This window comes from Parambassis ranga, chromosome 4, assembly GCF_900634625.1.
Source record: "Parambassis ranga chromosome 4, fParRan2.1, whole genome shotgun sequence".
NCBI classification, from domain to species: domain Eukaryota; kingdom Metazoa; phylum Chordata; class Actinopteri; family Ambassidae; genus Parambassis; species Parambassis ranga.
This window is the reverse complement of record NC_041025.1, coordinates 22203934-22231377: the sequence shown is the minus strand read 5'-3', so window position 1 is coordinate 22231377 and position 27444 is coordinate 22203934. Positions and strand designations below refer to the sequence as shown.

The 27444-nt window shown below is 44.6% G+C and overlaps 3 protein-coding genes and 1 non-coding gene across 7 annotated transcripts in view; 2 read left to right on the top strand and 2 right to left on the bottom strand.

Annotated features, from left to right (window-relative positions):
• Positions 1 to 6700: 6700 nt before the first annotated feature.
• Positions 6701 to 11954, top strand: ccdc17 (coiled-coil domain containing 17). The gene is made up of 15 exons (XM_028403967.1): positions 6701 to 6898; positions 7284 to 7400; positions 7529 to 7597; positions 7826 to 7949; positions 8057 to 8195; positions 9295 to 9396; positions 9476 to 9621; positions 9825 to 9947; positions 10153 to 10298; positions 10661 to 10746; positions 10881 to 11096; positions 11202 to 11337; positions 11463 to 11549; positions 11644 to 11754; positions 11829 to 11954. Exons 1-15 carry the CDS (start codon positions 6701 to 6703, stop codon positions 11952 to 11954), a joined length of 1926 nt encoding a protein of 641 aa, XP_028259768.1.
• Positions 11955 to 12100: 146 nt separating this feature from the next.
• Positions 12101 to 16555, bottom strand: nasp (nuclear autoantigenic sperm protein (histone-binding)). Of its 3 annotated transcripts, XM_028404734.1 has the most exons (15): positions 16333 to 16553; positions 15886 to 15942; positions 15684 to 15797; positions 15457 to 15537; positions 15211 to 15317; positions 14693 to 14992; positions 14430 to 14494; positions 14284 to 14354; positions 14138 to 14211; positions 13851 to 14039; positions 13573 to 13745; positions 13416 to 13496; positions 13265 to 13339; positions 12713 to 12844; positions 12101 to 12302 (listed from the first exon to the last, which is right to left on the bottom strand). In XM_028404734.1, exons 1-15 carry the CDS (start codon positions 16368 to 16370, stop codon positions 12264 to 12266), a joined length of 1596 nt encoding a protein of 531 aa, XP_028260535.1. In that variant the 5' UTR covers positions 16371 to 16553; the 3' UTR covers positions 12101 to 12263. The 3 variants fall into 3 exon arrangements, with proteins under 3 accessions (XP_028260535.1, XP_028260536.1, XP_028260537.1); XM_028404735.1 differs by lacking the exon at positions 12713 to 12844 and having other exon boundaries at positions 16333 to 16555; XM_028404736.1 differs by lacking the exon at positions 14693 to 14992 and having other exon boundaries at positions 16333 to 16548.
• Positions 16556 to 16945: 390 nt separating this feature from the next.
• Positions 16946 to 17018, bottom strand: trnam-cau (transfer RNA methionine (anticodon CAU)). Its single transcript has one exon. It is a non-coding gene; the product is annotated as a tRNA-Met (tRNA).
• Positions 17019 to 17980: 962 nt separating this feature from the next.
• LOC114434838 (glypican-5-like) overlaps positions 17981 to 27444 on the top strand; it is a 41812-nt gene continuing 32348 nt past the window's right edge. For both annotated transcript variants that reach the window (XM_028404268.1, XM_028404267.1), the window contains exons 1-7: positions 17981 to 18259; positions 19815 to 19976; positions 22276 to 22823; positions 24222 to 24404; positions 25252 to 25415; positions 25517 to 25576; positions 25939 to 26061. In XM_028404268.1, coding sequence (XP_028260069.1) covers positions 18079 to 18259; positions 19815 to 19976; positions 22276 to 22823; positions 24222 to 24404; positions 25252 to 25415; positions 25517 to 25576; positions 25939 to 26061 — 1421 coding nt within the window. In that variant the 5' untranslated portion in view covers positions 17981 to 18078. The remainder of the gene's footprint in view (positions 18260 to 19814; positions 19977 to 22275; positions 22824 to 24221; positions 24405 to 25251; positions 25416 to 25516; positions 25577 to 25938; positions 26062 to 27444) is intronic.

The window sequence follows — 27444 nt, the reverse complement described above, 5'->3', positions numbered from 1 at the left end:
GTCTCATCCCCACCTTTCTGTCTCTGTCATCTTCCCTGCACTGCTCTGCATGCAGTCTAATGGAGCAGAAAAGCTTTCTATCTGCAGTAGACAGAACTGTGAAGATGAGATGTTTCCTCCTACACAGGCAGGCAGACAGGCAGGCAGGCAGGCAGGCAGGCAGTAGCTCTAGAGACCCAAACACCTCTAACTGTAGCTACTGTAGCGCTACAGAATATCTGATGGACGGAGGCGCTGCAGCCTCCATCCAAACGGCCGGATTATTTTATTTTCCTTTAGAATTTGTCATCAGCAGTAAGGATCTGAACTCTTTGTGTGGACAGATGTCTGATAACAGAAACACAGCTTCATGACAAATATCAGGTCCAAACTGTAAAAGACAGTAAAGGCTCACAACAAGCTGCAGCTGCCATGTTAGCGAGCTGACAAGATGGAGCAGAGTTTTATAAGCAGTGTGAGTCAGTTTACATCAAGATGGCATCGGAGGGAGGTCTCTATATTTTTAATGTTGATGTACGAATAGAATTTATTTACTTACGAGTCACATGAACAGACTTCTGCCAGCACTCGCTCACCCTTTAATGATGGTCCGAGGCCATTTGTATTTATTTATTTATTTCTTAACCTATACTAAACACCTGTGTGGATGCTATTAATGACAAAATATTTCATTACCACTATTACTAGCAGTATATTAATGCTGCCTACTGTATAAAAATATTCATTTTGTGGAAATGAGGTGAGTAATTTGCTTAATAAACACTTTGACAGGATGCCAGTTCTCATAACTACTGTTTAAATTTAAACATGTCGCTACAGTACGCTGATACACAATAGGTTTCTAACGATAATTATAATAGAGAGCAGAGAATATTATCAAAAGGGAAACTTTACTGACTACTGAAACACAGAGAAAGATAGAAAAAGAGACCAAAGCTGCAGCAGCACCACTGGTTTTTCACCATGACACAGAGAAGAAGAAGTTACACCCTCAGCCTCCAGGTTTTTTAAGGATGCGCTGATGCTAACTTGACTTTGAGGATTCAGCATCAGGTGGTTGCATGAAACTGATCTTGGTGCCAGTAGGCACTTAAATAAAGGAACTCCAGGCTACAGTGTGACAGTCTGAAGCCACATCACAGCACCCATCCGCCCCTCCATGGACAGATAACAACAGGCTGATGGCTTCTAGCAGCCCGTCCCCATGTGATCATTCTGTTAGTCGATGGAAATTAACCTGTTATTGAGCTTGTGGGTCCATCCGCACCGACTTGCTTGAAACGTTTGCACATTTTCTGCAGATGTTTTTACACCTGTGCTTTAAGCCTTCAAGTGTCTGAGGTGTCCTCAGGTGGTTGGGGGGGGGGGGGAGGGCTCCGAGAGTCCTGAGGGCTCGGAGGAGCCAGCTGTCGCCTGACCCGAGGTTACTAATGGAGGTTTTTAGGGAGTGGTGGTGGTGGTGGCACAGGGGGGGCTGGCACCCTGCAAGTACCAGGCACTTAGAGCGATTTGAACCCCATGCATGACCTGCCTGTGTAAAGTGCAACATGCGAGATGAGGAGAGGTGGATTCCTCCACACTTATTCCCTTGAAGTTGAGCCCATCCCATTAGAAACTGTGTCTTTCTAGGTTACTGTAGAAGAAGAAGAAGACGACAGCCACACAGCGCTGAAGCTTTTCTGGACTAGTGGGACAGCATGATGCTGCACAGCCTTGATACAAGAGTATAGATGAAGTGTTATGTAATTAATACTCCTCCTCCTATGCAGATACAGTAGACTAGAAATCCTGACCTCAGCTGTAACTGTATCCCTGAAAGGACTGAGACAGCTCACATATACGGTCTCATCTTAATCACTCTGGCTCCGACATCCTCACTCCGATCAGCAGCTCGTCACTCAGCCAAAGCCTTTACATAATTGACACTGTAAAATGGGATTCATATGTAATGTAACTGTAACATCCAACCTCTTCCACAGCCACGCAGCATGCAGAAAATCTGTCTCACCCACTCACACACACACACACACACACAGAGATAACATACAGTCTCCCTGTTTACCTGCTATCCCATAATTCATAGTGCTGACAAGGACAGGTGCCTGATAAAACCAAGACAAGACAGGGAAAAGTGGTGTGAGGCTTCTCTTACCAACAAATCCCCCTTCTTCTTCTTCAGGAATCCGTCCTCTCCCATCAGCCGGCTTCCTCCAGGGCTCCGGCTTTCATCTTTCCAGTACAGAGAGCAGGGGAACGGAGCGAAGGACTTTAAATAATTAGCATTCCTCTTGCTCTTCTGTTGTCTCTCCGTCTCTCCTCTCATCCAGATTTCTCCACAGTCTCCGGAGCATCAGTGATACACTGCCGTGCGCTCCACTGCAGGAGGCTGAATGTCAATCACACAGGTAACCTAGGGAACTGCTGCGCCCGCCCCCTAACTGACGCTGATTGGTCGGCGGATGGAGAACCAGAAGTCACAAGTCCTCGCAGATCCACAGATGGGTACCGAGAGCTGTGGTGGGATCATGTACAGAGCCAAACAAACAGTAGTGGATTGCAGTAGTTGTGAACTCGCTTTCTCGCCTCTCGCTCCCTCTCTCTCTCTAGTGCTTTATTTTACAGTTGCTTAGCAACAGCATGGTATGTGTGAGTATGCGTTGCAGAGCAGGAGGAGAGATGTGGGAGAGAGAAAGGAGTTCGAGTGCTCAACTCTCTCTTTCTTTCTTTCTTTCTCTCCCTCTCTGTCAGAGGTGTGGATGGATGCTGAATACTTCAGCTGTCAGCAGCAGTCCGTCTCACTGGCATGGAGTCCTCAGTGTCACTGTACATACAGCCAGGGAGCTACTAGTAAACACTTTAAAGTGAAAACTGAGTCTAAATAAATATGTCTCAAGGGTTTATCGGCCAAAGAGACGTGCAAGCAGGATTTTCCTCCTATCCTGCAGGACAGTTAAGCACCTTAAAGGTAGGGTAGGAGATTTCATTCTGATGCACGTTTTGTTGAATTAGTGTAACTTCTCTTTACAATCCGATTACAATCCAATTAGTTCGGCAGTTTTGGTTTAAAACGAAGAATATGAATCATGTGTGGAAGCTATAAAACACTAAAAACATCAGCCAATCCTCCGGGTGGACCCTGCGCGGAGTATTGGCTGGTTGTCACTCTCTTCCTGCTCTGCGCGCACCAGAGAGGTACGTGCATGATGGCCGAAGTCACAGACTGGTTGGGAGGCGTGGCTTCGGGGTGAGCTCCGAGAGAAAGGGGCGTGTGTTTACTTTGAAAATCTGGCTGACTCTCACCGAGTTTTCAAAATCTCCTACCCTGCCTTTAAGGACAACTCCTGGAGGATTGTTCACTGTCACCACACAAGATCCATGATTTAGTAGAAAGTGTCCAAAACACCAAATGACACAAGGTGTCAGCTCACGGTCCAGGCAGCATGTAAAGTTTGTAACAAGAGATGAAGACAATCAAATGAGCCCTCAGAGACCGCAATAAGATAAAAATCAATGAGATTCTGCATGGGCAGCTGGCTAGAGGTGTGCTTTTCCATCAGTACAACACTTCAGCTGTCAAGTCCACAATGATAGACTGACATCGCTCAACAACTGTCCTGTTCTCCTGATTCAGCATCCTCAGACTACTGCATCCTCCACCACCATGAGGAAGGAACTCATTTTTATTGCTGTGGACCACTTACTGGAGTTCCACGATGCAGTGGGGACAGTGTTAAAAAATAAATGTGATGTCCTCATATAGAGCTGTGCTGTGTGCAAAAAGTATGTCGGACCACTGTGTAGTACATACTGCAAGATGAGAACCTATAGAAAATGTGTTAAAACATGGACACTGTATCAAGGCTGAAGCAGGGGTCAGAGGTCACTGTTCAGAAGGCCTAAGGGACGAACATCTTCTCTGACGTCTGTCTGGGCTGCAGCCACAGAAAAGCTGAGGTCATGAGTCAAAGTTGTCTCAAACACATCAGGCTACCACGCTACCGATCGTCACACTGCCCGTCCAGTTTATTCAAACCTTCCTAACATGCTCTGGTTTTTTTTTGATACTGCTATGAATAAAAATACTGTATTCATTATCTGTTCAATCTTCTGTGGCCACTGCTGTCCTAGATTAACTGACAACATCACACACTTCACTTAGCCTCTACTTCCCTTCTAACCCCCTTTCCAAAGAATCCAAAACATTCATTCTCGCAGCAGTTTGGTTCGCTTGCTAATGAGATAATGACGGTTTCTTTGATGTTACATGGAATAAATGCAGGTAGATTATCACTCAACACGTAAGGCCAGGCCTGAGATGAGAAGAAAGCATCTTTTTAATCTTTAATTACAGTGCACAAACTCTTTACATCAAGGATGCGTTTTTTAAACACTGAAGATGCTGCAGGATATTTTTTTTAATTAGAAATCACTCTGTTACTTCAGAACACACATGTCTCACTCACACGCCTGCAACACGGGATCGGTCAGTGCAGGTTAGGGCCCAGGCCTCCATGCTGCATTTACACTTGTTAAACTTGACAGTATTGATTTTTTTACAACCACAGCCACGTATATAAACTGCTGTAACTGCACTTCTGAGGCTCCCACAACCCTCAGTGTGGTAGCAACGGTTGTTGTATGCACATCTGCCACAAGGGTGCGCCATTTCACAGATAAGTAGAGAGAAGCAGGGATGTTGAAGGGTTTAGACTTCCTGTTTTACTTTGTGGTAACAGATATGATTCTTAAAACAAACATTCTTGTATCTGCAGGACCTGATTGTACCATATGTTCCTAATAGGACACTCAGATCTCTGAGTGCAGGTTTACTAGTAGTTCCTAGGATTCATAGAAGTAGAATGGGAGGACGAGCTTTCAGCTATCAGGCACCGCTATTATGGAACCAGTTACCAATCTGGGTCCGAGAGGCAGACACTGCCTCCACCTTTAAGACTAGACTTAAAACTTTTCTGTTTAGTAAGGCGTACAGTTAGCCTTAGACCTAGTGTGTAGCACAGCTATGCTGCTCTAGGCCTACGTTGTCGGGGGGCACAAACATGATCCATTGAGCAGTTTCCCTCTCACCCTCTAACCTCTCCTTTTCTCTCCTTAGTCTGGCTCACACTGGTCTCAAGACCTGGATGATGACCTGCAGTCCGGCCCGTGAAGTCTCTCTTGCTCTACGTTGTCGGGGGGCACAAACACGATCCTCTGAACACCCTCTGACCTCTCCTCCACTCTCCTTAGTCTGGATCATACTGGGTAATATCGTCTCATAATCTGTGTTAACTGTCTTCCTTGTAGTTCTGTGCCTCGCTCTCGCTCTCTCTCTTTGCAGGTCTCAAGACCTGCATACTGACCTGCAGTCTCTCCTGTGCTCATCGACTTCACTAGCCCCTGCTGCTCATCTTTACTATCAAATTACTATTCCTACTTATGGACCGACGATATATATAGATATCTACTACAATATAATCACTGTTTCATCTTGCTGTCATGTTTGCTCTGTACTGTATCATGTTTGTATCATGTTTGCTCCTCTCTCCCTCTCTCTCTTTCTCCTTCATCCTCTCTCTCTCTCTCTCTCTCTCTCTCTCTCCCTCATCCTCTCTGACTAGCAGCAGGACTGGTTCCCCCTTAAGTTGACGGGTCCTGCTCAAGGTTTCTTCCTCTTAAAGGGAGTTTTTCCTTGCCACAGTGCTCTTAGGGGGGTTCCTGTGAAGCGCTTTGAGACAATGTCTGATTGTAATATGCGCTATATAAATAAAACTGAATTGAATTGAATTGAATTCTTACAAATATCAGGTGAAGAATCAGTTTATGTGTTCACTGTATGAACCGCTGTACGATTTACAGCAAAACATGTCACACAAAAAGCATGTAAGTAAGAATACTTTAGTATTAATAGTGGATAAAAATGCTGCGTGTGTCTCTTTGAGGATAATAAAGAGGTTGAGGTGAAACGACACAGCTTCATCTGCTGATTATTGATTAAAATAAGATCATTACTGCCTGTTTTGTCAAAATAAAACCTAAATAATGATTTTTAATTACTGTCATGTTTAAAGATAAAGGCAACAATATTCTCTTATAAATTATATTTGTATATATTTAAAAACATATTCTACTTTAGTTTGTTACAAACAAACCCAATTATAAGGTACATAATGAAGAGGACATATCTACTATGGGGAAAGCTGCATTGCCAATCAGGTCAGACTGTTATAGACTCACTGACCTTTGGAGGCAGACGTCCACTGCACAGCTGCAGCCATCATCTTACTGGAAGGCGTGGGAACATGAGGCAGCCTGCGGATTACAAATAAATAAATAAGAGTTATAAACAGACGGAATGTGTAGCACGAGTTCAGAGCAGCTAAGAGAGACGCATCAGACAGCTTATATGTCCTGATATTTATGCTTCAGGATGAAATAATACAACAAACACACATGCTTCTGGTGTACAATAAACACAATAAACACAATGACACTGAAAGGAAGGAATGTAAAAGAAATCTCCTCACCCTCACAACAAAAGTCACTGGCATGGAGACAGTTACCAACAAACATACAAACTAAGCAACCTGTAAAGGAGCTTTTGTTGGACCCTGCTCTGCTTTGCTGCCTCTGATTCCCTCATATTTCAGTGTTCAGTGTAGTGGCTGGTTGTTAATGTGGAAATCGTAGGCTTGGACAACAGATGGAGAAGGAGTTGATCTGTAGAGACTGTAACATGCTGTTTCATTCCAGCAGGCTGCTGGAGAAACATAAGGCACTGCTCTGCATTGGTGGGGAGGCAGGGCACCTTCAGGCGCAAAGACACAGCTCGGAGCCTCCCACAAGGAGCAAAGCTGGAGGTCTGGATCCCAAACAGACACGAACCCCTGACCTGGTGCAGGTGAGTGTGTGTGTGGGGGGATCAGGCGCTGATTGTTCAGGCCGAAAAATGAATCTGAAAGCAGGGCTGTGGCTCAAAAGAGGAACTTAAAAGAAGAGGTGCTTTGTTTCACAGTGAGAAAAGATATTTTGTACCATAATCTAATAGATAATTAACAGGCATGACCAATCAAATGCTGTGAAGGGGCCAACATCAACAGGAAGGCAGAACAACTACATCACAAAGGCACAAAGCCGATCTATAAGGACGTATTGCATGGCTGGTTGGAGTGTATTCATTTAAATATGAGCTAAATATTTACCTTGCATGTCACTTTGTCAAGATGCAAAGAGTGAGATCTGTCTGGACAGTCTGTAGTGTGGATATTGTGGATTATTTTGCATAGTTTAAAGATCAGCAAGTGAACCACAGCAGGTGGAGAGCTGCAACACCGAGAGCAGAACACAGAACACCAGCGACCAACCAGAGAGACGGCGCCGCTCTGCGAGGCCTCACTGACGAGGTGAGACTTCCAGCACTGCAGGTGTCTGATGATCTTTGATCAAATATTCATGTTTGAATATCATTATGTCAGTCAAGACACACAGGGAGAGAAAATCAAGTAGCAATCACATGTCCTCTGACATTCAGCTTCAGAAGCTGAGGACGTCTATTGAAGAGAGTCTGCCTCGGTGGTCGAACAGGACGGCCGATGCTGAGGTACTTTTAATGATCTGTTCAGCCTCACACATGTCCTCTGTGTTGTAAAAGCCATTTAATAATGGATGAAGTCATGAGCCAGTGGTGTCACAGCAGGTCACAGGTCACCGCGGGTGAAGACGGCTACAAGACATGAGCACATTCTAATGACAGCGGAAGGGGACATTAATCAGTTTGCTCCTCCAAAGCTGCACATAAATCCTTCTGTTTAACACATGTGTGCTTCAGGCCGGTGTGCGTCATCTGGCTCACAGCGAGCGGCTGAAGGAGATGAGAGAAATGGCGGCGCTGCATGAGAGCCAACTGGCCCTGATACACGCTCACAACCAGCAGCTGGAGCAGCAAAGACAAGGTGAGAAACAAACACCAAGCGGCCCCCAGAGGACCAACAACATACAACACACACGGTGGAGAGCTGTGTTCTCCAAAGTGATGGACACACAACTGTGTGTGTGTCAGAGTTGGCCCATCAGGTCGCCATCCTGGCTGAGCAGAGCGACACAGCTCAACTGGAGAGTCTGCTGCTGGAGCTCAGGCAGCAGGAGGAGAGGAGCGACGAGACGCTGCAACAACTCGCTGAACACCTCCGGGCATTACAGTAAGAACCTCAGGGTCATTTTTTTAAAATATCCGATTGGTTATCAGAAACTAATGCATGACAATGAAACACTGCTGATAGACTGGAATCACAAAAACACACATACTTGCTATGCTAAAAATGATGGCTAATTGCAATGTCTGCAATACCTTTCAGATATGTGTGAAGATGCTTGTTTATCACACCGTTACTTTTAAAGGTCGGGTAGGAGATTTCATTCTGATGCACTTTTTGTTAAATTAGTGTAACTTCTCTTTACAATCCGACAGCAACCAATTAGTTCGGCAGTTTCGCTTTAAAACGAAGAATATGAATCATCTGTGGAAGCTATAAAACACTAAAAACATCAGCCAATCCTCCGGGTGGACCCTGCACGGAGTATTGGCTGGTTGGATCGTCTTCAGGTAATGTGTGTCCATGTGACTGGGAGGCGTGGCTTCGTGGTGAGCTCCGAGAGAAAGGGGCGTGTGTTTACTTTCCAAATCTGGCTGACTCTCACTAAGTTTTTAAAATCTCCTACCCTACCTTCAAAACACCCTGTCATTCAAAGTTGTTATGAGCCGCCTTTCAAGCTGCCCACACCTGAGCCTTGTATTCCCGCTGCACATGGATGCAGAGACCCTCTTTATCATTAAAGCATGCACTTCAGACAATGGTGACACCGATACTTAAATAAGCATGCCGTCACAACCTTTAGGGAGGAGCGACCAGGCTGCCTACAAGACATGAGGAAGGCAATGATAGCCAGTATGAACAAGGGGAGTGATGGGCACTCATAAACCCTGTTTCGGCTGGTAACTGCCCACAAATTTCCTTCATAGTGCAACACATCAACCTTACAAATGTATGATTCTGTATTAGTCTGCAGTGAAATGTCTGCTTGTACCATGTTTTTCCACCAAGGGGAAGATTGTTTTTGTAGCTACTAGATGACTCAGAGCATCAATTATGTATTTTATCATGCTTGGGTAGTTCCTCATAGAGGTATGCTTGTGGTAGAATAAAGTGATTTTACTCCTGTATTCTGGCCAGCAAACCTTCAACAAATGCCACAGTGTGTTTGAATTTAGGTGTTTTTAATCCTCCTTTTCTTTTTCAGTATGCAAGAGGTCTCTGCACCTACTGATCCACCAAGTAAGATAGGCCATGACAACTGTGAGCTCATTTCTGCTGCAGACGGCCCTCTCTCCACACAGATAAAGTACGTGCGTCCCTCAGAAATACTCAGTCGTATTCATGCGTTTGTGTGAGTTCGGTTAAAACAGATCTCTTTGTTGCAGAGCTCTGCGGCATGCATACATGCAGTCAGGTGGCTCAGATCCAGCCATCGTGGCACAAATGATTGACCTGCAGGCAGAAGCCAAAAGCCTGGAGGAGAAGAACCAACCAGCAGTAACAGCAGCAGCCGCCAAGGCCGGAAAAAAGAGTGAGAACCAGAAAAGAAAACGTAACTCACTGTCAACACAGCTGCGCTCGGTGAAGCTTTTATGAAGTTTACTCAGACTGTGGTCTGTTCCGCTTCTAAGCACAGAAACACTGGAACAGTGTTAGAACAGTGACTGAGGCGTTATATTAAAAAGACAGAGCTGAATTACCTTTGTGTGTGCTGACTGCTGTTCTTGTGTGCAGAGGTGAAGCCTCCTGAGCGAGATCCAAACTGGGACCTGCTGCTTTTGGAGCAGGAGAACCAAAGACTGGAGGAGGAGATCCTCAGGATCCAGCTGGGCAGAAAGAGACACCGTGACTATGGAGGTTAAATCGTCTAAAAACATACTATTCACCAGCTGATTTAAAATGAGCTGGTATCAGTTTCTTGCTGTTGTCAGTCGGTTAGCTTCACCAACATGGTTTAGGGAGTTAGCATGCTAACATTTATTCATTTTCTGCTTCTGAGAATGTCATGAATGTTTCTGTTGAGTAGTGTCAGCTCATCGTCTGTTTGCATGTCTTCCAGCAGCAGTGAGGACTGATCCGGACCTTCAGCAGGTTGCCGGTTTACAGGCAGAAATGGAGAAAAGGAAAGAGGGATCCAGGCCTAGGAGACCTCCTCCACCTCCACCTCCACTCCAACTGAAAACCTGCATGCATGCACCTCCTCCTCTGGTACAAAATTTACACCTGTAGTCAGAACTTACATGGTTAAAGGTCAGTTCAAGTGTTCTTCCACGGACCATTTCTAAATCCTTATGTAATTGTTAGCAGAGTGCTGTTGACTTCTACACGTTTACAGACTTCCTATGACACACATTAAAAACCCACTCTGATTGGTCAGCTCCAATGGCCACACCCACCATTGTGGGAGGGGCATTTGAACTGGAGAAGGTGTTTCATTGGATGCACGATTGTATACACCCCTCATTTCAGGATGTTATCAACACGGTTTGTTCTTTTTTAGGAAATAAATAACACTTCCAGTGTTTATCTGTGACATTGATGAAGATTTTATTTCTTGATGTGTCCATCAGCTCCAGACCAGATCCTTCTCCTCTCCATTTGAAGGATACACTTTGGACTCTGTAGCCTCCCTCGGTCCGGCCCCCTACGATCCAGCGTCAGTTTAAGTCCCCATATTTGTATGCAAATGGTAACATGTATATCCAAAAGTCTGCTATCAAATGTAAAAGTTCACTACTACTACAATATAGAAGGAGCTTGTCAGGTTAAAACCAACCTTTGCCTTTGCAGAGCGGGTTTTGTGGTGTTCTATGACCTGGTGTTGGGAGTCGATCCGTCTCAGAAGGTGCTGCGTCTGGTCTCAGCTCTCTACGTTCAAGGTCAAGAGGTGGGCCCGCCGACTCCTTTGCCTCCTGTACAGTGTGTTTCAGGAGCGTCCCTTTCTTACCAGCACAGTTTTCCCGCTGGAAACAATGTCACCCTGTCAATCAAACAGCCTGTGCCCAGGTAAGGACAAGTTTTATAAAATAACTGTTTTATAAACCAGCTACAATTTAAATTTACACTTTTTGAAAAATGACGTTCATGCCCTTTAACCTCTCTGCCCTGTAGAATACAGCCATCACCCTCCTTTTCTCTGTTGGTGGAGGTTCAGGCAGCTGGAGATCTGGATGTTTACAACCATGAGGTCTTCAAAATGGCTTCCTTTGGCTGGACACGATTAGAACTCTTCGATCAGTTCAACCAGGTCCTAATGCCTGTAGCACATTACAAATACATGTGGTTACTGTAAAATATGTAGATTAATTCTACACTTAGTGATATATTTTGGGTCCATTACCAAGAAATGACCCTCTGATTTGACTTGTACAGCTCCATAGTGGCCACTGGAGGGTGCCAGTGCGCAGTCTGCCTATTAGACCATCACTGAGTATGACCCAGCTCAACTCAATACCTCAGGTATGAACACCTCAGGAGATGTTTTGAGAAAATACTTAATATATTTAGATAGATGGTGATGGAGACGGCTGAATTCCTTTCTTTAAACCTGAAGGTGGGAAACATGGAGCTGTGTTTACGTCTGGTCAACAGCCGTGATGGAGACATACAAACCCTGACAAAACCTGACCCTCACTTCTTCAGCCACTATAAATATCCTCCTTTGGTAGGTTACCATCGTTTAAAGGGCTCCAAAAATTTAAAATTACAGGGTGTCACTGGGCATTCGTGTCATTACAGGTGCCCTCTCTTCACGGAAACGCTGTTCTGTTAGATCCATCGTCTCAGGCGACAACAGTGGATGAATTCGCATCACTGCTTCCTTCTGATGACCACAAACAGCCAGCAGAAACCAGTCAGAACTAAACAAAAACTCATGTAGCTGATACCATTGGAAGCACTTAAGCTGAAATTGGCATTTAAAGCCAAATTAAACACCAAGTAGTTAATGCAGACACTCCTGTGCCTTGTTTAAACCTTGTGCCAACTGTCTGAAAGAAGAAACTGGACCATTTTACATCTGCAAATCTTTATTTTTACTACAAGTATACAAAACTCAACAGACAAATCTATGAAAATGGATCTTATTTACAGAAACAAAAAGTGTTGGAGGTGGAGAGGGGTTGGACAGGCATGCTGTGCTGGTTTCAGAGATCAGGAAGAGAGACGAAGACGTCACGCCGAAGACTCCACGGAGGCCGACTGGGTGGCAGGCTAAAGGGAACACAGAAGAGTCAGTATCAAGCAGCTTTGCACAAGACGTGGTTGCACGAGTTACAGCCTTCAAATTAACAGTTTCAAGAACATACATACCGCATGTTTGCTTTTTATAATCTTTTGGGACAAACCCTGCCAACATGCATGATTGAACAACAGGACTCTTGTCATCTGTTCTGGCAGTTAAGGTGAACACAAGGTCCAGATGCAAGTGCATCCATTCATCTCACTAACACTTATCAGACCTCCAGAGATGAATTTCTTCAAGTGTGGAGATTTTGTTCCATCAGTATCACTTCAGAAAACACAAGCAACCCTGGCCAGCCCACTGAAGTTAGCGGCACCATGACCTCTTATTCAGAGTCCTGTGAAGTTGTCATTAGGAAAAATACAAGCCTATCACTCGCCTCCTGTGATTTTCCCTCCTGGACTCCATTGCCGTTGCTGGCACTAGAGCCCCCGCTGCCATTAACTGTGGTTTCCTGTTTCGCTTGTTTAGCGTCAGTGTCCTTTACTGGGCTCTCCTCTTCGGGTTTCCTCTGTGTAGAAAAATAACCGGGACAAAAAAAAAAGGGAGGAAAAGACTGAACGCTTCTGTAAAAGACCGTATTCAATGCAAGAGGGAGGCACCTAAAAACCCAATCATGTCAACTCACCCACACATCTAAACAAAGCATTAACCACAACACAACCAGCTACACGCGCACATGCAACATCTCCAGTTCAAAAGCAAGTCACAAAACCAACACACCAGCTACACTGACATTTGCAGGAAAACCATGATGAGCCACCTAGAACCACAGCAGCAAGCACACATCAACACAAAGCAGGCACAAACTCAAAAACTTTAAGTTCCAGTATGGATTCAAATTCAATTCATACGATTGACGCTGACCAGACAGGAAGGCAGCAATCAAGCTTAGAGGAAAACATGCTCGTACTAGACGGAGCAGACTCACTTTTTTCCTGACCAGGTGAGAGATATCCGACACCGCTTTGGAAGATGAGGCGCTGTCAAATGCTTTAATAGGACTCTGGAACAGAAGTTTTGCTTTATAGCAGCAAGTTTAGGATCAATTTGTTCACACATTAAAAATAAAATGCCTCCACCTGGCTGGGTGCAGCAAAAGCTGTTGATGATGAAGGGCCCCCATTTTCACATGGGAATGCCGATGAAGTAGAGGCTCCGCCCTGCAATGAAAGATGTCATTTTTACTATGCACTTCAGGTTAAACTGTAAAGTATTGTCAGAGTTCTGTGTACCCACTAGTGTCTGTTGGATGGCCTGTGAGGCGGCACTGGCTGTTCTCTGGCTTTCCTTGGCATCTTCCACTTTTTCCCTGATGTCAGGCAGAAGAAGCTTCAGCTCTTCCAACTCACTTTTCTCCTCAGCTGCCCCATCTGTTCCTTTTGCTGCATCTATCGCTTCCTGCAGCATGGCTGCACACAAACAGGGCATGTGATAAACAGTCCTAGTTTAAAATTATGCTTTGGTATCTGGGGAAAGGGGGAAAAAGTCTGAGCATTAGGAAAGCATAGTCTTACCCAGACGAGTCTCAATGACTTTTATAGAGCTGTTGTAGTGCTGAATGGCCTGGCTGTACTGATCCATATAGCAAAGTGTAGTAGCAACATGGTAGTGAGTTTCAGCCAGCAGACGACTGTGGGAAGGCAAGTGCTTCAGCTGCAGGGCAAGACACTCCTGGAAGTCTTCTAGTGCCTGGGGATAGTTCCCTGTAGACAGCATTAAGCGGGCCGTCAGATATAGACTGAAGAAACTGAGACACAGCTAACGTGAAACATTGTCGATCTCCAGCAAGAAAGAAACGTACCGGATTCAGCACTGACTTCTCCAAGTTTCAGGTACGCCTGGGCCGCCATCAGCTGATCGTCCTTGTTCTCCTTCCTGTAAGGCGGAATATGGACACTAAACAGCCTTGATCTACCATCAACCCTGATGTTCTCATGTTGAACGTACCTTTTGTAGATGACCTTGGCGACCTCCAACATCTCCCAGGCCAACTGCAAATTCCCAACTTCGTCTTCATCCTAAAAAACGTGGAGACATGCGTCAAAAAACCAGAAGATTGACAATAATTCATTCTCCGATGTGTGGGAGCTCACCTTATCTTGTCCATTTTTCTCCCCATCATCCTCATCATCATCGTCATCATCATCATCATCATCATCTGTTGAAGTACAATGAGAATTTATTCAAAGCTAGTTTGGTTAAGAAAATGGCGAAAAAGAGTCACCCAAAGTGCACTTTAGTCCAGTATTGTTTTCCCTTCACCCTTTGTGACGCCTAACGTGGGCCATTTAACCAAAACACCAAACATGTGCTGAAACCAGCCACACCGACAGTGTTCTGTAGTCAGAGCTGCTACCCTCTGGTTCTTCTGTCTCCTCATCCTTTCCATCTTCTGGCTGTTCCTCAGTCACTTTGTCACTCTGCTCTTCAGCCTTCTTTTCTGTCACTTCTCCAGGTGCTCCTTCTTTCACACCGTTAACAGGCTCTGCTCCATTTTCTTTAGCTTCTGGGACTGAATTCTTCACTTCTCCATTCACAGGAGGACTTGAAGTTTCCTCTGATCCGTTCTCACTTGGTTTGTCTGGAGACTCACTGGTTTTCTTTTTCTCCTCCATTGCATCATACACCTGCTTTCTCAGCTCATCTCTAGTTTTCTCTGCACCAGAGTGGCATAAGATTTTATTTCTTGGTAAAACTTAGTGAAAATAAACACATCCAAAATGATAAATCGATTATAATAATATAAGTTTCTTTAAGTTTTGAGCTGCAAGTGATTAAAGTCAATATTCCTAATAGGTTCCCAAAAAATGATGTGTTTTTGCATCATCTGTAATGACATACAATCACTAATTGGACAACAGTTAAGATACTGACCATCAAGGTTGTTGGCACTCTCAATATTTGGGTTGCTCGGCTGCTCCTCTTCCTCTGATTCTTCTGGGACTCCCTCCAGAGCGTTACCAAGAACACTGTTCTCCATCCTAGTAAAAATAAAAAACAGTGTGTAAAGGATACAGCAAATTGTCATTCTATATTACCATGCAATAGAAAACACTAGACAAATAGCAGTGCAACAATATTTAACTCAATCTTAAAGTCAAAGTGTGCAACTTGACAAACCTGGCAAGCTCCAAAAGGGATTTCCCACATAGGAAGAAGGCCTCACCACACTCCTCTGCAGTGTCACCATACTTTGCTGCTCTGGAGGGGGGAGGAGGACAACAAGTGTTGGGTGGAGAAAGTTTAGATAAGCACATGCACAGACAAATGAAACAGGGCCAAATCTGAAGTGAAGCTTACTTTTTAAAATGTGTATGTTTAGTATGTGTGCTGAATCAGTGACTCACAGCATGCTGCAGGCATCCTGGAAGACACCGACAGCAGAAACAACATCTCCCATCACTAGATGCCTGTTTCCTGTGCCAATCAGTTTCTTTGCCTCCTCCATGACATCAACAGAGCTGCAAGAGGACAAATAAAATGCATGCATTACATGCAGAGTTAAGTACTGAATGCTTAACGGTTTACTGTAACGTGGTGGATACACACCTGTCTGCTCCTGCAGCTGCTGCTGCTGATGATGAGCACGGCTTCTCCTCCTCCACACTGCAAGAGTTTAAAGTTCAGTCAACACCAATCCAGGCAACCTGACCTAATTCTGAAGTACAGCTCCAATCCAAACTTTCGATTGCTGACTCAAGTGCTAGCTACGCCTGGCTGTTGTTGACATGGTATGGTTGTTAGCCAGCTAGCATACCATTGGAATAGTAACGTTAGCAGCGGTTGCAACCACAGCAAAGTACCGTCAACCAAACGGTTACTGTATAGTGTGTGTGTGTGTGTGTGTGGCTGCCGATAAAAAACCTCTTACAACACTCACTGGCCACGCCAGCTCGCCGACGTTAGCAGTGTTGTTTAGCTAAAGGCTAAAGCTAGCAGTGTTTTCCTTGCATACGTTATTGTGACTACGGCGGAAAAATTACAAGCGATTCTTACCTCCCAGAGCTCGACGCGGCAGACGTTTCCTCCGGCATTTCTTCAAATGGAGCGTACAGACGGTGGGAATAGACTAAACCGGCAGCCTGCTGTGCAGTGAATGTAGTACAGATAAACCTCCTGGCCTGAGATAGTCTTTGTTGGCGCGCTTAAATACAGAAAAGACGGCTTTCTATTTCCGCTTAACTTGAAACGCGGGAGATTGGCGTTAAAGGGACCGCAGCAAGTATCGTGGTGCGTTTCAGGGCCGTGGGAAAAAGCCATGAAAACGCATCTGAAACTACGGAACCCCTGTGGTACGACATAGTTAACATAGATAGATGGATGGCGCATGGCTAAAGAGCTGCTAGAATTAAACAAACATCTTCCTTTTGGCACTAATGCCATTCTTTAAGAGCATTAGCTTGCACAGACCACCAAGGTGAACAACAACAACACGGAAGTCTTTTCAGAGTCCCAGCCGACATCAAAGCAACGTGAACAGGCAGGAGTGAAAGATTTCTCTCGTCTCGACTACACAAAGAGTAGAAATTAAGATAATTTACACAGAGATTATACGTCAGTGTTACCACAGTGCGTTGGAAATGTTTTTTAGAAGTGGGACAAAAAAGTATGCCCCCTGTGAGGCTCGAACTCACGACCTTCAGATTATGAGACTGACGCGCTGCCTACTGCGCCAAGGAGGCTGCGTGTTCTTCGAGGTTTCCGCCTCGAAGGCGCCGGTTCGAATCCTACTATGTACGTTGATACGTATAGAAGATTGAAGCGAGGCGTTTTGCTGCTCATCCAAGCAGCTTCATCAGTTCTAACAGTTTGGTGGGGAAACATGGTTTATATGTGGTTGCAGACCTCAGTGGGTGGGTCTGGGTAAAAACTTAAAAACAATAGCACTAAATGTTTCCATAATTACCTGTGATGATCTGGCTGACTGGGCCAGGTGTGTGGGGGACTGGTTGACAGCCCTTTGTTCTTGCTGTGAGTATGTGCAAACTTCCTGGGAATGGATGGAAGCTGCATTGTATGTGGTAGAAAGATGATGTCGGAGGCCACCACCTCTGTTAAGAACCTCAGCTTAACATAGATGCTTCCTTGACTCCTCTTTCAAACCATCTGTCTAGGATGTGGACATTGTGGTCCTCAAAGGAGTGTCCTTTCTCTTTGAGGTGGAGGTGAACAGCCGAGTCTTGTCCTGAGGAGGTGTCTGGTCTGTACTCAGTTAGACCATATTGCAGCAGCTGTGACCCAAAGCTTCCACCAGGTGGCGGCAATGTTCCGCTTTTAAACTACGGTTTATGGTTCTGAATTTATGGCTCTAACATGCAGATGAATCTGTCGGTCAACATGCATGTGTAAAAAAAAACATTTAAAAGAAAATAAGCTGCTTTTATGTGTCTTTAATTTGTTAAATTGCAAATACACTGCATGCACGTTCTTTGATTTGCATGGTGCGTGTTTTGGTGCTGGTATTGTGGCTGTTACCATGATGACTGCTTTTTGGCAGTTGTTCAAATGAAGTTTGAAACTATTTTGAGTGCACATGTCAATTAAGTAATTGCGGTAAAGTGAGAGAGGGAGTCATAGAGAGGGAGGGGGGTGAGTGAGAGGAGGGCGCTGAGCCTGACACCGGGCTTCACGCAGACTTAGTGGCTGCACAGATGAAGTTTTCAGTCGAGGTTGGGAATCTTTAGGAATTCATATTAACCCCTCGGACTCTCTGTCTTCTTCTTCTTCTACTGACATGTTGCGATGTTCCGTGCAGCCTTACAAATCGTGGACTTGTTTTGGGTCATAATTCTGCTGTGGGTTGTTTTTCTATCGGAGACTGGCTGTAGATCAGCCGATGCAGACAGCTGTCATGAGGTGAAGACAGCCTACATGATGCGCCAAATAGGCCCGGTGGAGCTGGTGCCAGACAGACCGGGAACAGGTCAGTCAGTGCCTTTGGAAATGTTACACATGTTATATACAACCATACAAAAAAATAACACAAAACACACAGATTACATTTATGAAATAATAAATATCTCTTCTGTTACTGTTGTACTTGCAGATTGAATAGATTATTGATCAAACTGAAGTTGCTCTAAAAGTGGTGCTTCCTGTCTTATCAGTGCATCTGCAATAAGAAATTAATAATCTGCAGTATGTTTGAATACAAATCTTCTGACTGCATGAATATCACTCCTAATTAGAGTTTTCAAACGTCAGCTCAAAGTTTTTTTTATTCTGAGATTGTTCATACTTAAAAGTTTGTCTTACACTCTTTGGATTTTTGAATGCAGCGCTGCAGTTTCACGTAGAGAGGCTCCTCATGTGTTCAGAGTGTATTTCTGTTAAAAAAAACTAACCAAAATAGTCTGGGAGACCTATATATAGAGCTCTTGAAAGCACTGTTGGCTATAAGTGGTGGTGTTAATTATGCCTGTTTAACAGAGTTCCCTCTGCTGCATGTGTGCAGGTGCTTCTGCACTATTAACTGGGATATTCTGACCAAATCTGCACAGAAAACAAAAAAACACATGAGATGGTAGATGTGATGATAGAGATCCCAGCTGAAGCTTTATTTTCTTTCAAGCCTGACAAGATTTAACAACACCCTGAAAGCTCTCTTTGTGATCGTTATAATAAGATTAAGCTATTGGAATTATCTTGCATAACCTGCGGACACAATCTCGGCAAAACTTGCAGAATAAATGTAACGTAAGCGTCTGGCTTAGCAGTAGCCTGAAGGCATTTCTGCAGTGTTGCTGCTAATACACTGACAGTCTGTCTTATGCTTATGATTGCTACCAGCTACTAAATAGTGACCTTAACAGTCTGTTGACTGAGACCACTGCTAATTACAGATAATTGTCGCCACAGGAGACAAGAGTCTCTTGTTTTTGGCCTTCAGTGATGTGCCTCTGCAAAATAAATTGCTCAGAACAGTCTGCTGGTATAATAAACATAACAGGCAAATGTATAATGTAATATGCAGTACAGCCATCTCCATGGCAACTCAGACGCCACCTGCTAATGAAGTCTGTGCAGCAGAAAGTGCAAATTGTACTTTGTCAGTAGAACTGACTTTTGAAGTGAGATGCAGTCCTGCTGCGTCCACCAAGCACGATGAAGAATGCAACACCAATAAACAGAAACTATCTCAGTAATGCGCTCCATTGTCAGCTGGTGCTAATACTAATGGCCTAAAGTTCGACACTAGTCTGCTGTGCATGTGTGCTCCTCTCATCTCTGTCTCTCTCTCCCCTTGATCTCAGTCAGCTGCCTGACAGCTTGGCTTACAGTAGTTTAGCAGTGTCACACACACACACACACATGCTCAGTGTGCATGCTATTGTGTTACCTCCCCACAAACATAAAGTCTTCCACACCACACCATATGTGCTTTTAAATGGCAGATCACAAAAGGAAGAAACTCACTCTTTATCCAATAAAATATAGGAAAATGAGTTCCCTTGTCAGTGATTTCTTCTGCTTTTCAGATGAGTCTCTTCGGGTGTGTGTCCAACCTGGGCCCAGCTGCTGCACCAGTAAGATGGAGGACAGCTACATGGCGGCTGTTCGCAGTGAGACGCAGCAGAAGATGCGATCCTACAGCTTTGAGCTGAAGTACCTGATTACTGGGCACACCAAGGCCTACCAGGGTAAGCACGAGAGAACAAAGGACATGTTCTATTAGTCTATTTCTATTATTTTTGGGGGGGTTTCGTGTCGGCACCACACTGAGTTTTTATATGAAGCCTGAAATTTAGAAAGGAAAGCTATTAGAAATAAATGCCAAGAGTTATTGATGATGGCAATAAAAATTAGCTGCGGTCCTGAGTTAAGTACTGAAACCCTTGTTTGTGTCCCAGCTGTAGTGTGTTAATACCATTCATCACTGACCAATAATGTCAAGACCTGAAGCCAAAGTGACGTTAATAGTTGCAGTGATTTCTATGTTTTAACAGTCCTGTCAAGAGCCTGTAGCCCCTCTGTCATTCTCACTTTGTGTGTTGATCATGAAATGGCCAGTTTGTGTCAGGGTGGTGGTGTGAGGCCAGTTTATTTTGTGAGGCGCCACAGTGGCTAGCCAAACAAACAACTGATGTTTCGATTGAGTCTTTGAGAGAGCAAACTCTCAGAGGGAGCGGCGGAAAACTTTGTTACAACTCTGCACTCTTTCTTTCTCCGTCTGTCTGTCTCTGTCGCTGCCATAATCAGGTTTTGTTCTTGACCAATGAGAGAGCGAGGGGCGAAGAATGTTTACATTCAGTACGTATCCGCAGCAAAGTGTTGTTGCCGTGGGCAACAGCCGGTCTCTAACGGGCTGCTCTGAATAGAAGGAAGAATACTCTGCTTGTCCACTTGTCTCTCAACGCTATTCACCAGTGTGTGTGAGCATATGTGTGTGTGTGTGTGTGTGAGAGAGAGAGAGAGAGAGCAACCTTGTGTTTGTATGCGTGCATGTGCGTGCACGCTCATGCAGTGTGGAGATTATGAGACTGGTAGAGCTGATGAAACCCAGCAGACAGACATGGCAAACATGTACCTCTGTTTTTTTTTTAAGTCTCTCTCTCTCTCTCCCTCCCTGCTACATCTGAATACACTCAGGCTCGGTTTCAGCTTCTATTTATGCCCAATGGATGGCTAAACCATCCATGGGTAAAATTGATGCCAAACACTCAGAAAACAAAGAAGGGCTGAGCGAGGCCAAAGCTGCAGCAAGAGAGAGGAGACAAGGTTAGAATTTGCAGTATTAACTTGAAAACTTCATTCAGCAGTTCACAGACATCGTGTTGTTAAATATATGACAATGCATATAGTTTAATAGGCTTGGTATCACTCTCTGGAAACACTGCGGCCATCTCTGAACTGCATGTATTCATTGTTATTGATTAAAAACACATGAATTAAATATGGCGCCTCAATGTCTTTATGCCCCTTTGCTATATGTTTAATTTAGGGTAACCCCCCCTTACTGAATTCAGTTAATTGTGCTGGACAGCAGTGTTCCCTAACAGCTGAAAGTGAGTCTCAAAGGATCCCCTCTCTTAAACGCAGTGATTATGACCCACTGGAGAAACTGAGACATGTCCACGGCGGTTGTAGTCAGGCTCTATTTACACCCTGTGGAATACTTTGGTGTGTGTGTGTTGGCGTGTGTCTCTCCTGGAACTGTAAGACCCTTATGCCCTCTCTTCCACATCGCAGCTGCCGTCCAATCGCAGAGAGCAAAGAGCTAATCACATGACCCCTTGTGAGTGGACACTTGATGCCGTCTGTGTTTGAGGCCGCCATCGCCATCGGCCAGCCCTGACGCTCACACTCAGCCACCTCATCCTCCAACACTGCGGGGTGCGCTTTCATAACCGCGCAGCTGATATGTTGCTTGTGTAGTGATCGTACTTGAGTGGTAGCTGTATGAGGTATTCAGCAGATTCTCTCATACGCTGCTGTCAATTGTGGAGTCAGGTGGCAGCAGCTGTGATAGTGAAATACAAAGTGAATACAACACACATGCACACTGACTGATAAAGTCACTCTTTCTCCCAGTTGTGTGTCTCTCTCTCTCTCTCTGTGTGTGTGAGAGAGAGAGAGAGAGTCAGGATGCCTTCAGACTGACATCACCTGTTTTACTGGGCTAGGTTCAAACACACACTGTCGCACACCACGACCTCTCGAAAGGGGAGATTGCTGTCCACTTTATTAGACGCTGTGTGACATAGGAAACATGGTGGATCATGAGATTGGGCCTCTCATTATCGCCTGACTATAGATAACAGGGTAGTGAAAACGAGCTCGGGGATGAATTAAGTTGGAGCTATTTTGGCTCGTATGCAGCAGGATGAAGTCAGTCCAAGGTCGGTTAGAGAGAGAGAAAATGTGGAAACTGTTAGGAACAGTTTAACATGATGTGCAAACAGTAAAGCTCATTTCTCCCTGTTTTCTTTCTTGTTCCAGAAACCTTTGAGTCACTCGTGTCATTCACATCTAACCTGACCAGCACCCTGTTCGACAGCGCCTACTCCTCTCTGGCATCCGACTGTCGCCCTCTTGTGTCTCGGCTGTTCAGCGACATCAAACACCACCTCTCTGGAGATGTGAATTCCTCCTTAGAGAGCGCCGTGCGTCACTTCTACAATGATCTTTTCCCCCTGGTCTACCACCGCCTGCTCAACCCTGGCTTCGGCCATTCATCCACCCACTCATATTCCTCCCTTTCCACCAATCGTGATGACTGCCTGCGAATGACACGGCAAGATGTCAGCCCGTTCGGACTCCATCCTCGACTCCTGGTCAGCAGCCTGTCCCGTGCACTCGGGCCTGGTCGGGCCTTGAGCCGACTGCTGCGACTGGCTGGAGAGGTGGTCAATGCGACGGAGAAGGCAACGTTATCCAGAGAATGTGGGCGGGCCTTAGTGAGGATGCAGTACTGTTCTCACTGCAAAGGGATGACGCTGATACGGCCCTGCACTGGACTGTGTGTCAATATTATGAGAGGGTGTTTGGTAAGTCTGGGACTGTTTAAAGTGTTTTGTGTGTGTACGTGTGTGCTTGCTCACAAGCTGGAAGCTGCAGGAAAAGGATTTACTCTACAAGACACCTACAGCTTGTTAGTTAACCACTCCTGTCTTCTTTATTTAGTTAGTTTATCAGTTTTTATGTGGAGTTACCAAGTAGCAGCACCCATTGCAAAAAATTACAGCTAGCACAGAAATGCCAAGAACCACAGTCCCTCTCAAGGCTGCTTGAGGGTAGCTCCAAAATTGAGTCGATCCCCATAAGCCTTTCTTTTAAAGTGCAACATTTTGTTGTGATAGTGTTCACTGCCTGATACAAAAGTGTGATTTTTGCCCCCACAGAGAATATTCTCTTCATCCTTCCTCTATCACAGATAGATAGAGATCTGGTGTTGTCTGCCTGCCTCAGGTCCACTCACACCTCACCTGTTTGCCTGTTTTTGGATCAGCTGGGAGTCCAAACACATGAGTTTAACATCAAAAAGTGTCTCCATACACAGTCTGTGCTTGCATCTTGCTAGTTGTTTTACAGTCAGGATTGTCTGTTTGTCCTGTCAGTCGTTGGTTGCCCAGCAGCCATTAGAGTTGGTTACGGATGCTGCACAAATTTCCTGGGAGGACCGTGAAATAGTTTTGTTTATTATAAAATAATTACAGCAGTAAAACCACACATTCTAATTAATTAGTGTTTATCTGTCATCTTAAAGCAAAGCTTAGTCCTAAAAGTATTGAACTATTGCTTTAAATGTCAGATGTTCAAAGATAAGATGCGGTGGATATTTTTTTTAATGTAAAAACTTCTTAAACATCCCACATTGATATTCCTTTGAGGTTTATGTGTGTGTGTGTGTGTGTGTTGAAGACAACTTGTTTGAGATGCATGGGAGGCTTCACGGCATTTGTCTCCCTCTGTCTGGGGCGAGGCAACTAACAAATGTGTAGCAGTGCTCCCAGCTCTCACACTGCTGAATCACTCACAGCATCTTAGCGCCAATAAATCATCCCCACATTAAGTTTTAGACTGACAAATAACAAGAGCGCTGCTGAGGGAATTGGCATAGTCTTTCATGCGTCTTACTGGTCCGCTTTGAGATTTGCTGGGCAGCTTTTAGCAGCGCCCACAATAGAGAGACTTGAAACTGGAAGATGGCACTGTTCTGTTCAGAGTGAACTGACATGTTTATCCTCATCAGTAAAGAGGCGGAAAGAAAAGTACATGTACTAAAGCCAAGAAGAGCAGCGGGACGAGATGCAACTACTTATGACTTCAACAGCCTCTATAGTCATATAGATCAATAAAACGATTCATTTTCTCTGCACCAACCCTTTCTTTCTGTATTAACTGTTGTTTTACTTTCTCTTTTCTTGTCTCTTTTTTTTTTCTAGGTGGGTGTATCTGAGCTTGGCGCCCCCTGGGGGAGCTTGGTGGTCCTGCTCCAGCGGTTAGCTGCAACTTTGGCGACCAGCAGTAACCAAAACAGCATGGAGTTAGCTCTGTTAGCGGTCCGAAACCATGTGAATGATGCCATACTGCACGCGCAGCTGCACGGGCCACGCATCACAGCCATAGTAAGCAGAGGGGATAATACGATGGAGGGAATGATGTGTATTTTTGCTTAACGTTCTTTATTTGTCAGCCAACTGAAATGGTAAATGAATATGTAATCATGCCCTATGTCAAACACAGACAGAGACAAAATCTAATTTGGGACCAGCCGTGGATCATACACACTAGTAATAAAGTTATTAGAATTTTGGACACAGGGTGAGGAAGGCCGTGGGTTTTTTTTCAGCTTGGCAGTCGGATCTCTTTGCAAAAGCCTTGTACCGAGATGGGCTAAAAAAAAACATCTTCCTTCAGAGAATCAGGGGTTCCCCTCAGTCCCTGTGTGTGTGTGTGTGTGTGTGTGTGCATGAATACAGATCCAGGGCCAGACAAAGACTGTGGTTGGCGGGACAACCGATACCCAGAATGCAGCTTGGTTCTGAGTGATGAGAAAGTTTCTGTGGCTAATCTGTGGACAAACAGACGACACACAAACACATGCATGCATGCACACACTGTTGGAGGAGGAAATTAAGTAGCCGTCCAACTTTGAGAGAACATTGTGGACTTAGTAGCGTAGATTCCTGAGAGGTAAACAAACACAACACAAGCATAATTGTGTGCCCTTAATTGTGGCTCATAAGAAAATACCACATCTTTAAATATTTAGTCAGCCTTCGTATTCATTAGTCACATAAACTCCTAACCTTTCAACAGTCCATAGGAGCTATTGGGTGATTTGAATAATAATATATCATTGAGACACAGACAGGATAAGTGACTGCTGTGAGTCGTGTCTTTTGTGTCTTAATACCTGAATGTTTGGTGTAAGCGATTGGCACAGACACTTCACTTTGTCCTTCTCCTTAGGTAGAGAAAGTGTGCGGCCCTCAGGCAGCCGGTCTCATGATGACGAGCACACAGCCCACCACCGTGCACACAACAACCCGTGTTACATCAGAGAGGGTGACTGTGACTGCGCCTCCCTCCATCGGTCCACCTGCTCATCGGCGTCTACAACTACAATCTCGGAGGTACGTGATATAAAAAATACTAAAAATCTGCAGAAATATGTTGTTACATGTAGTTTTGATGAGGTCAGATAATATTTAACCATTTCTGTGCCTGTGTGTAGGTCATTCCCTCTCAAAGGCTCAAGAGGTGACAAGAGCCGAAGCCTGAAAAAACTGTCAAGGTGATTTATTTATTAAATAAAATAACAGACATCTATGCTAATAATTAACAAGTAATTAGTGAGAACTGTTTCTCCATAGCTGTTTTGGCATTTTAGTAATATAATCGCTTCTCTTTTTTATGTTGACACGTTGAGAAAATAAAAAACACATTCATTTAATCAGATTTTAATATAAAAAGAGTCATTCAGTTTGCCGTTATTTTTTTCTCTTCCAGTAACTTAAAGTTATATCAGAAAGGATTTCACTGAGAATCCGACTTGACAAGTATAAATTGAAACAAATAAAAGCGCATGGTACAATGGGCTCCTTCTCACACTATCAACAACCCGAGCATTCAGCTGTGCACGGCTCTCTGTTGCAGGGAGTTTGAGGGCTCGATCCAGCGGTACCAGTGGTTTTTCTCTGAGCTGCCAGAGATGCTTTGTGAAAGTGAGATGGAGGTGGAGCAGCATACATGCTGGAGCGGCCAGGACGTGGTAGAGAGGTCAGTATGTGTGTTTTTTAAGCACCTATCAAACACCAGGCAACAAACGGAGAAATGTGACATTTAACCAGTAATAAAAAACATGGATTTTGGGCCAAGATGATGCTTTTTTTGGTTTGTTTTAGTGCCCAGAAGCAGATTATTATACTTCTAGTACTGACACCACAAAGCTACATCATACTGCTTCCATAGTGAGTGAGCATCATTTATTAATTAAAGGTAGAGTATGAGACTTTGAAAACTCAGTGAGAGTCAGCCAGATTTGGAAAGTAAACACACGCCCCTTTCTCTCGGAGCTCACCCCAAAGCCACGCCTCCCAATCACATGGACGCGCATTAACATGAAGACGAGCTGTGGTCTGTGACTTCAGCCATCATGCACGTACCTCTCTGGTGCACAGAGCAGGAAGAGAGTGACAACCAGCCAATACTCCGTGCAGGGTCCACCCGGAGGATTGGCTGATGTTTTTAGTGTTTTATAGCTTCCACAGATGATTCATATTCTTCATTTTAATGTGAAACTGCCGAACTAATCGGTTGCTATCGGATTGTAAAGAGAAGTTACACTAATTTAACAAAAAGTGCATCAGAATGAAATCTCCTACCCGACCTTTAAGAAAGGGAGAATACTGACAGTACACAGGTTATTTCTAGCTATGGTGGCACAGTCTGAGATGTGTGTGTTGCAGTTTATCATAGTATTCTCCCACAGTGCAATTTGACATACAGTCTAGTAGGAATGTGAGGTTTTGCCTTTGCTATTACCAATATCAGTGTGACCCATCATATGTAGGTAAACATTAGACTTATGTCATAGTTTATCCACGATTGTAATTGTAATATATAGTTTGATGGCACTGTGTCGACCAGCCGGCAAGAAAGCGGTGGCAAGAAAAGCTTCCTCATTATTTTCAATTTTTATCGTCAGTGTTGTAGTTTAGGGAAAATGGATAAAAGTGCAGCGTGTGTGTGTGTCTGTGTGTGTGTGGCTCCTAATAGTTGCCAGGGCAGGGGGATGACAGGGTTGTGAAGGTTATAGAGTTCGTTTCCAGAGTCTTTCTCATGGTGATTACATTGGCAGCTTAGACTGGTAACAAGACAAATGGACACAAACACATTCACACGCGTGCACACAAGCGCACTGCAACACGCACATTCCGACACACACACACACACAACCTGCAATACGCAGGGAATAATGGATGATAGGGCTCATGTGACATTGCCACACACACACAGACACACGCAGACATCACTCTAGTGGGAATCAGTTGCTGTGATGAAGAAGGTGTTTTATTAATGGTCTATCAGCCATAGGAAACAGACCGTGTAGCCTCGCAAGGACATCCTGCACAAACACACACACACACACACACACAAATG

What these genes read in the sequence shown, in the direction of transcription:
- nasp (XM_028404734.1), bottom strand. Translation starts at nt 16,370, where the DNA reads ATGCCGGAGGAAACGTCTGCCGCGTCGAGCTCTGGGAG. An exon ending in TCCCTTTTGGAGCTTGCCAG is followed by an intron (nt 15,318 to 15,456) that starts GTTTGTCAAGTT and finishes TATTTTTACTAG; the next exon opens with GATGGAGAACAGTGTTCTTG. An exon ending in GCCAAGGTCATCTACAAAAG is followed by an intron (nt 14,212 to 14,283) that starts GTACGTTCAACA and finishes TCCGCCTTACAG; the next exon opens with GAAGGAGAACAAGGACGATC.
- ccdc17 (XM_028403967.1), top strand. Translation starts at nt 6,701, where the DNA reads ATGGAGAAGGAGTTGATCTGTAGAGACTGTAACATGCTGTTTCATTCC. An exon ending in ATCAAACAGCCTGTGCCCAG is followed by an intron (nt 11,097 to 11,201) that starts GTAAGGACAAGT and finishes TCTGCCCTGTAG; the next exon opens with AATACAGCCATCACCCTCCT. An exon ending in AGCTCAACTCAATACCTCAG is followed by an intron (nt 11,550 to 11,643) that starts GTATGAACACCT and finishes TTAAACCTGAAG; the next exon opens with GTGGGAAACATGGAGCTGTG.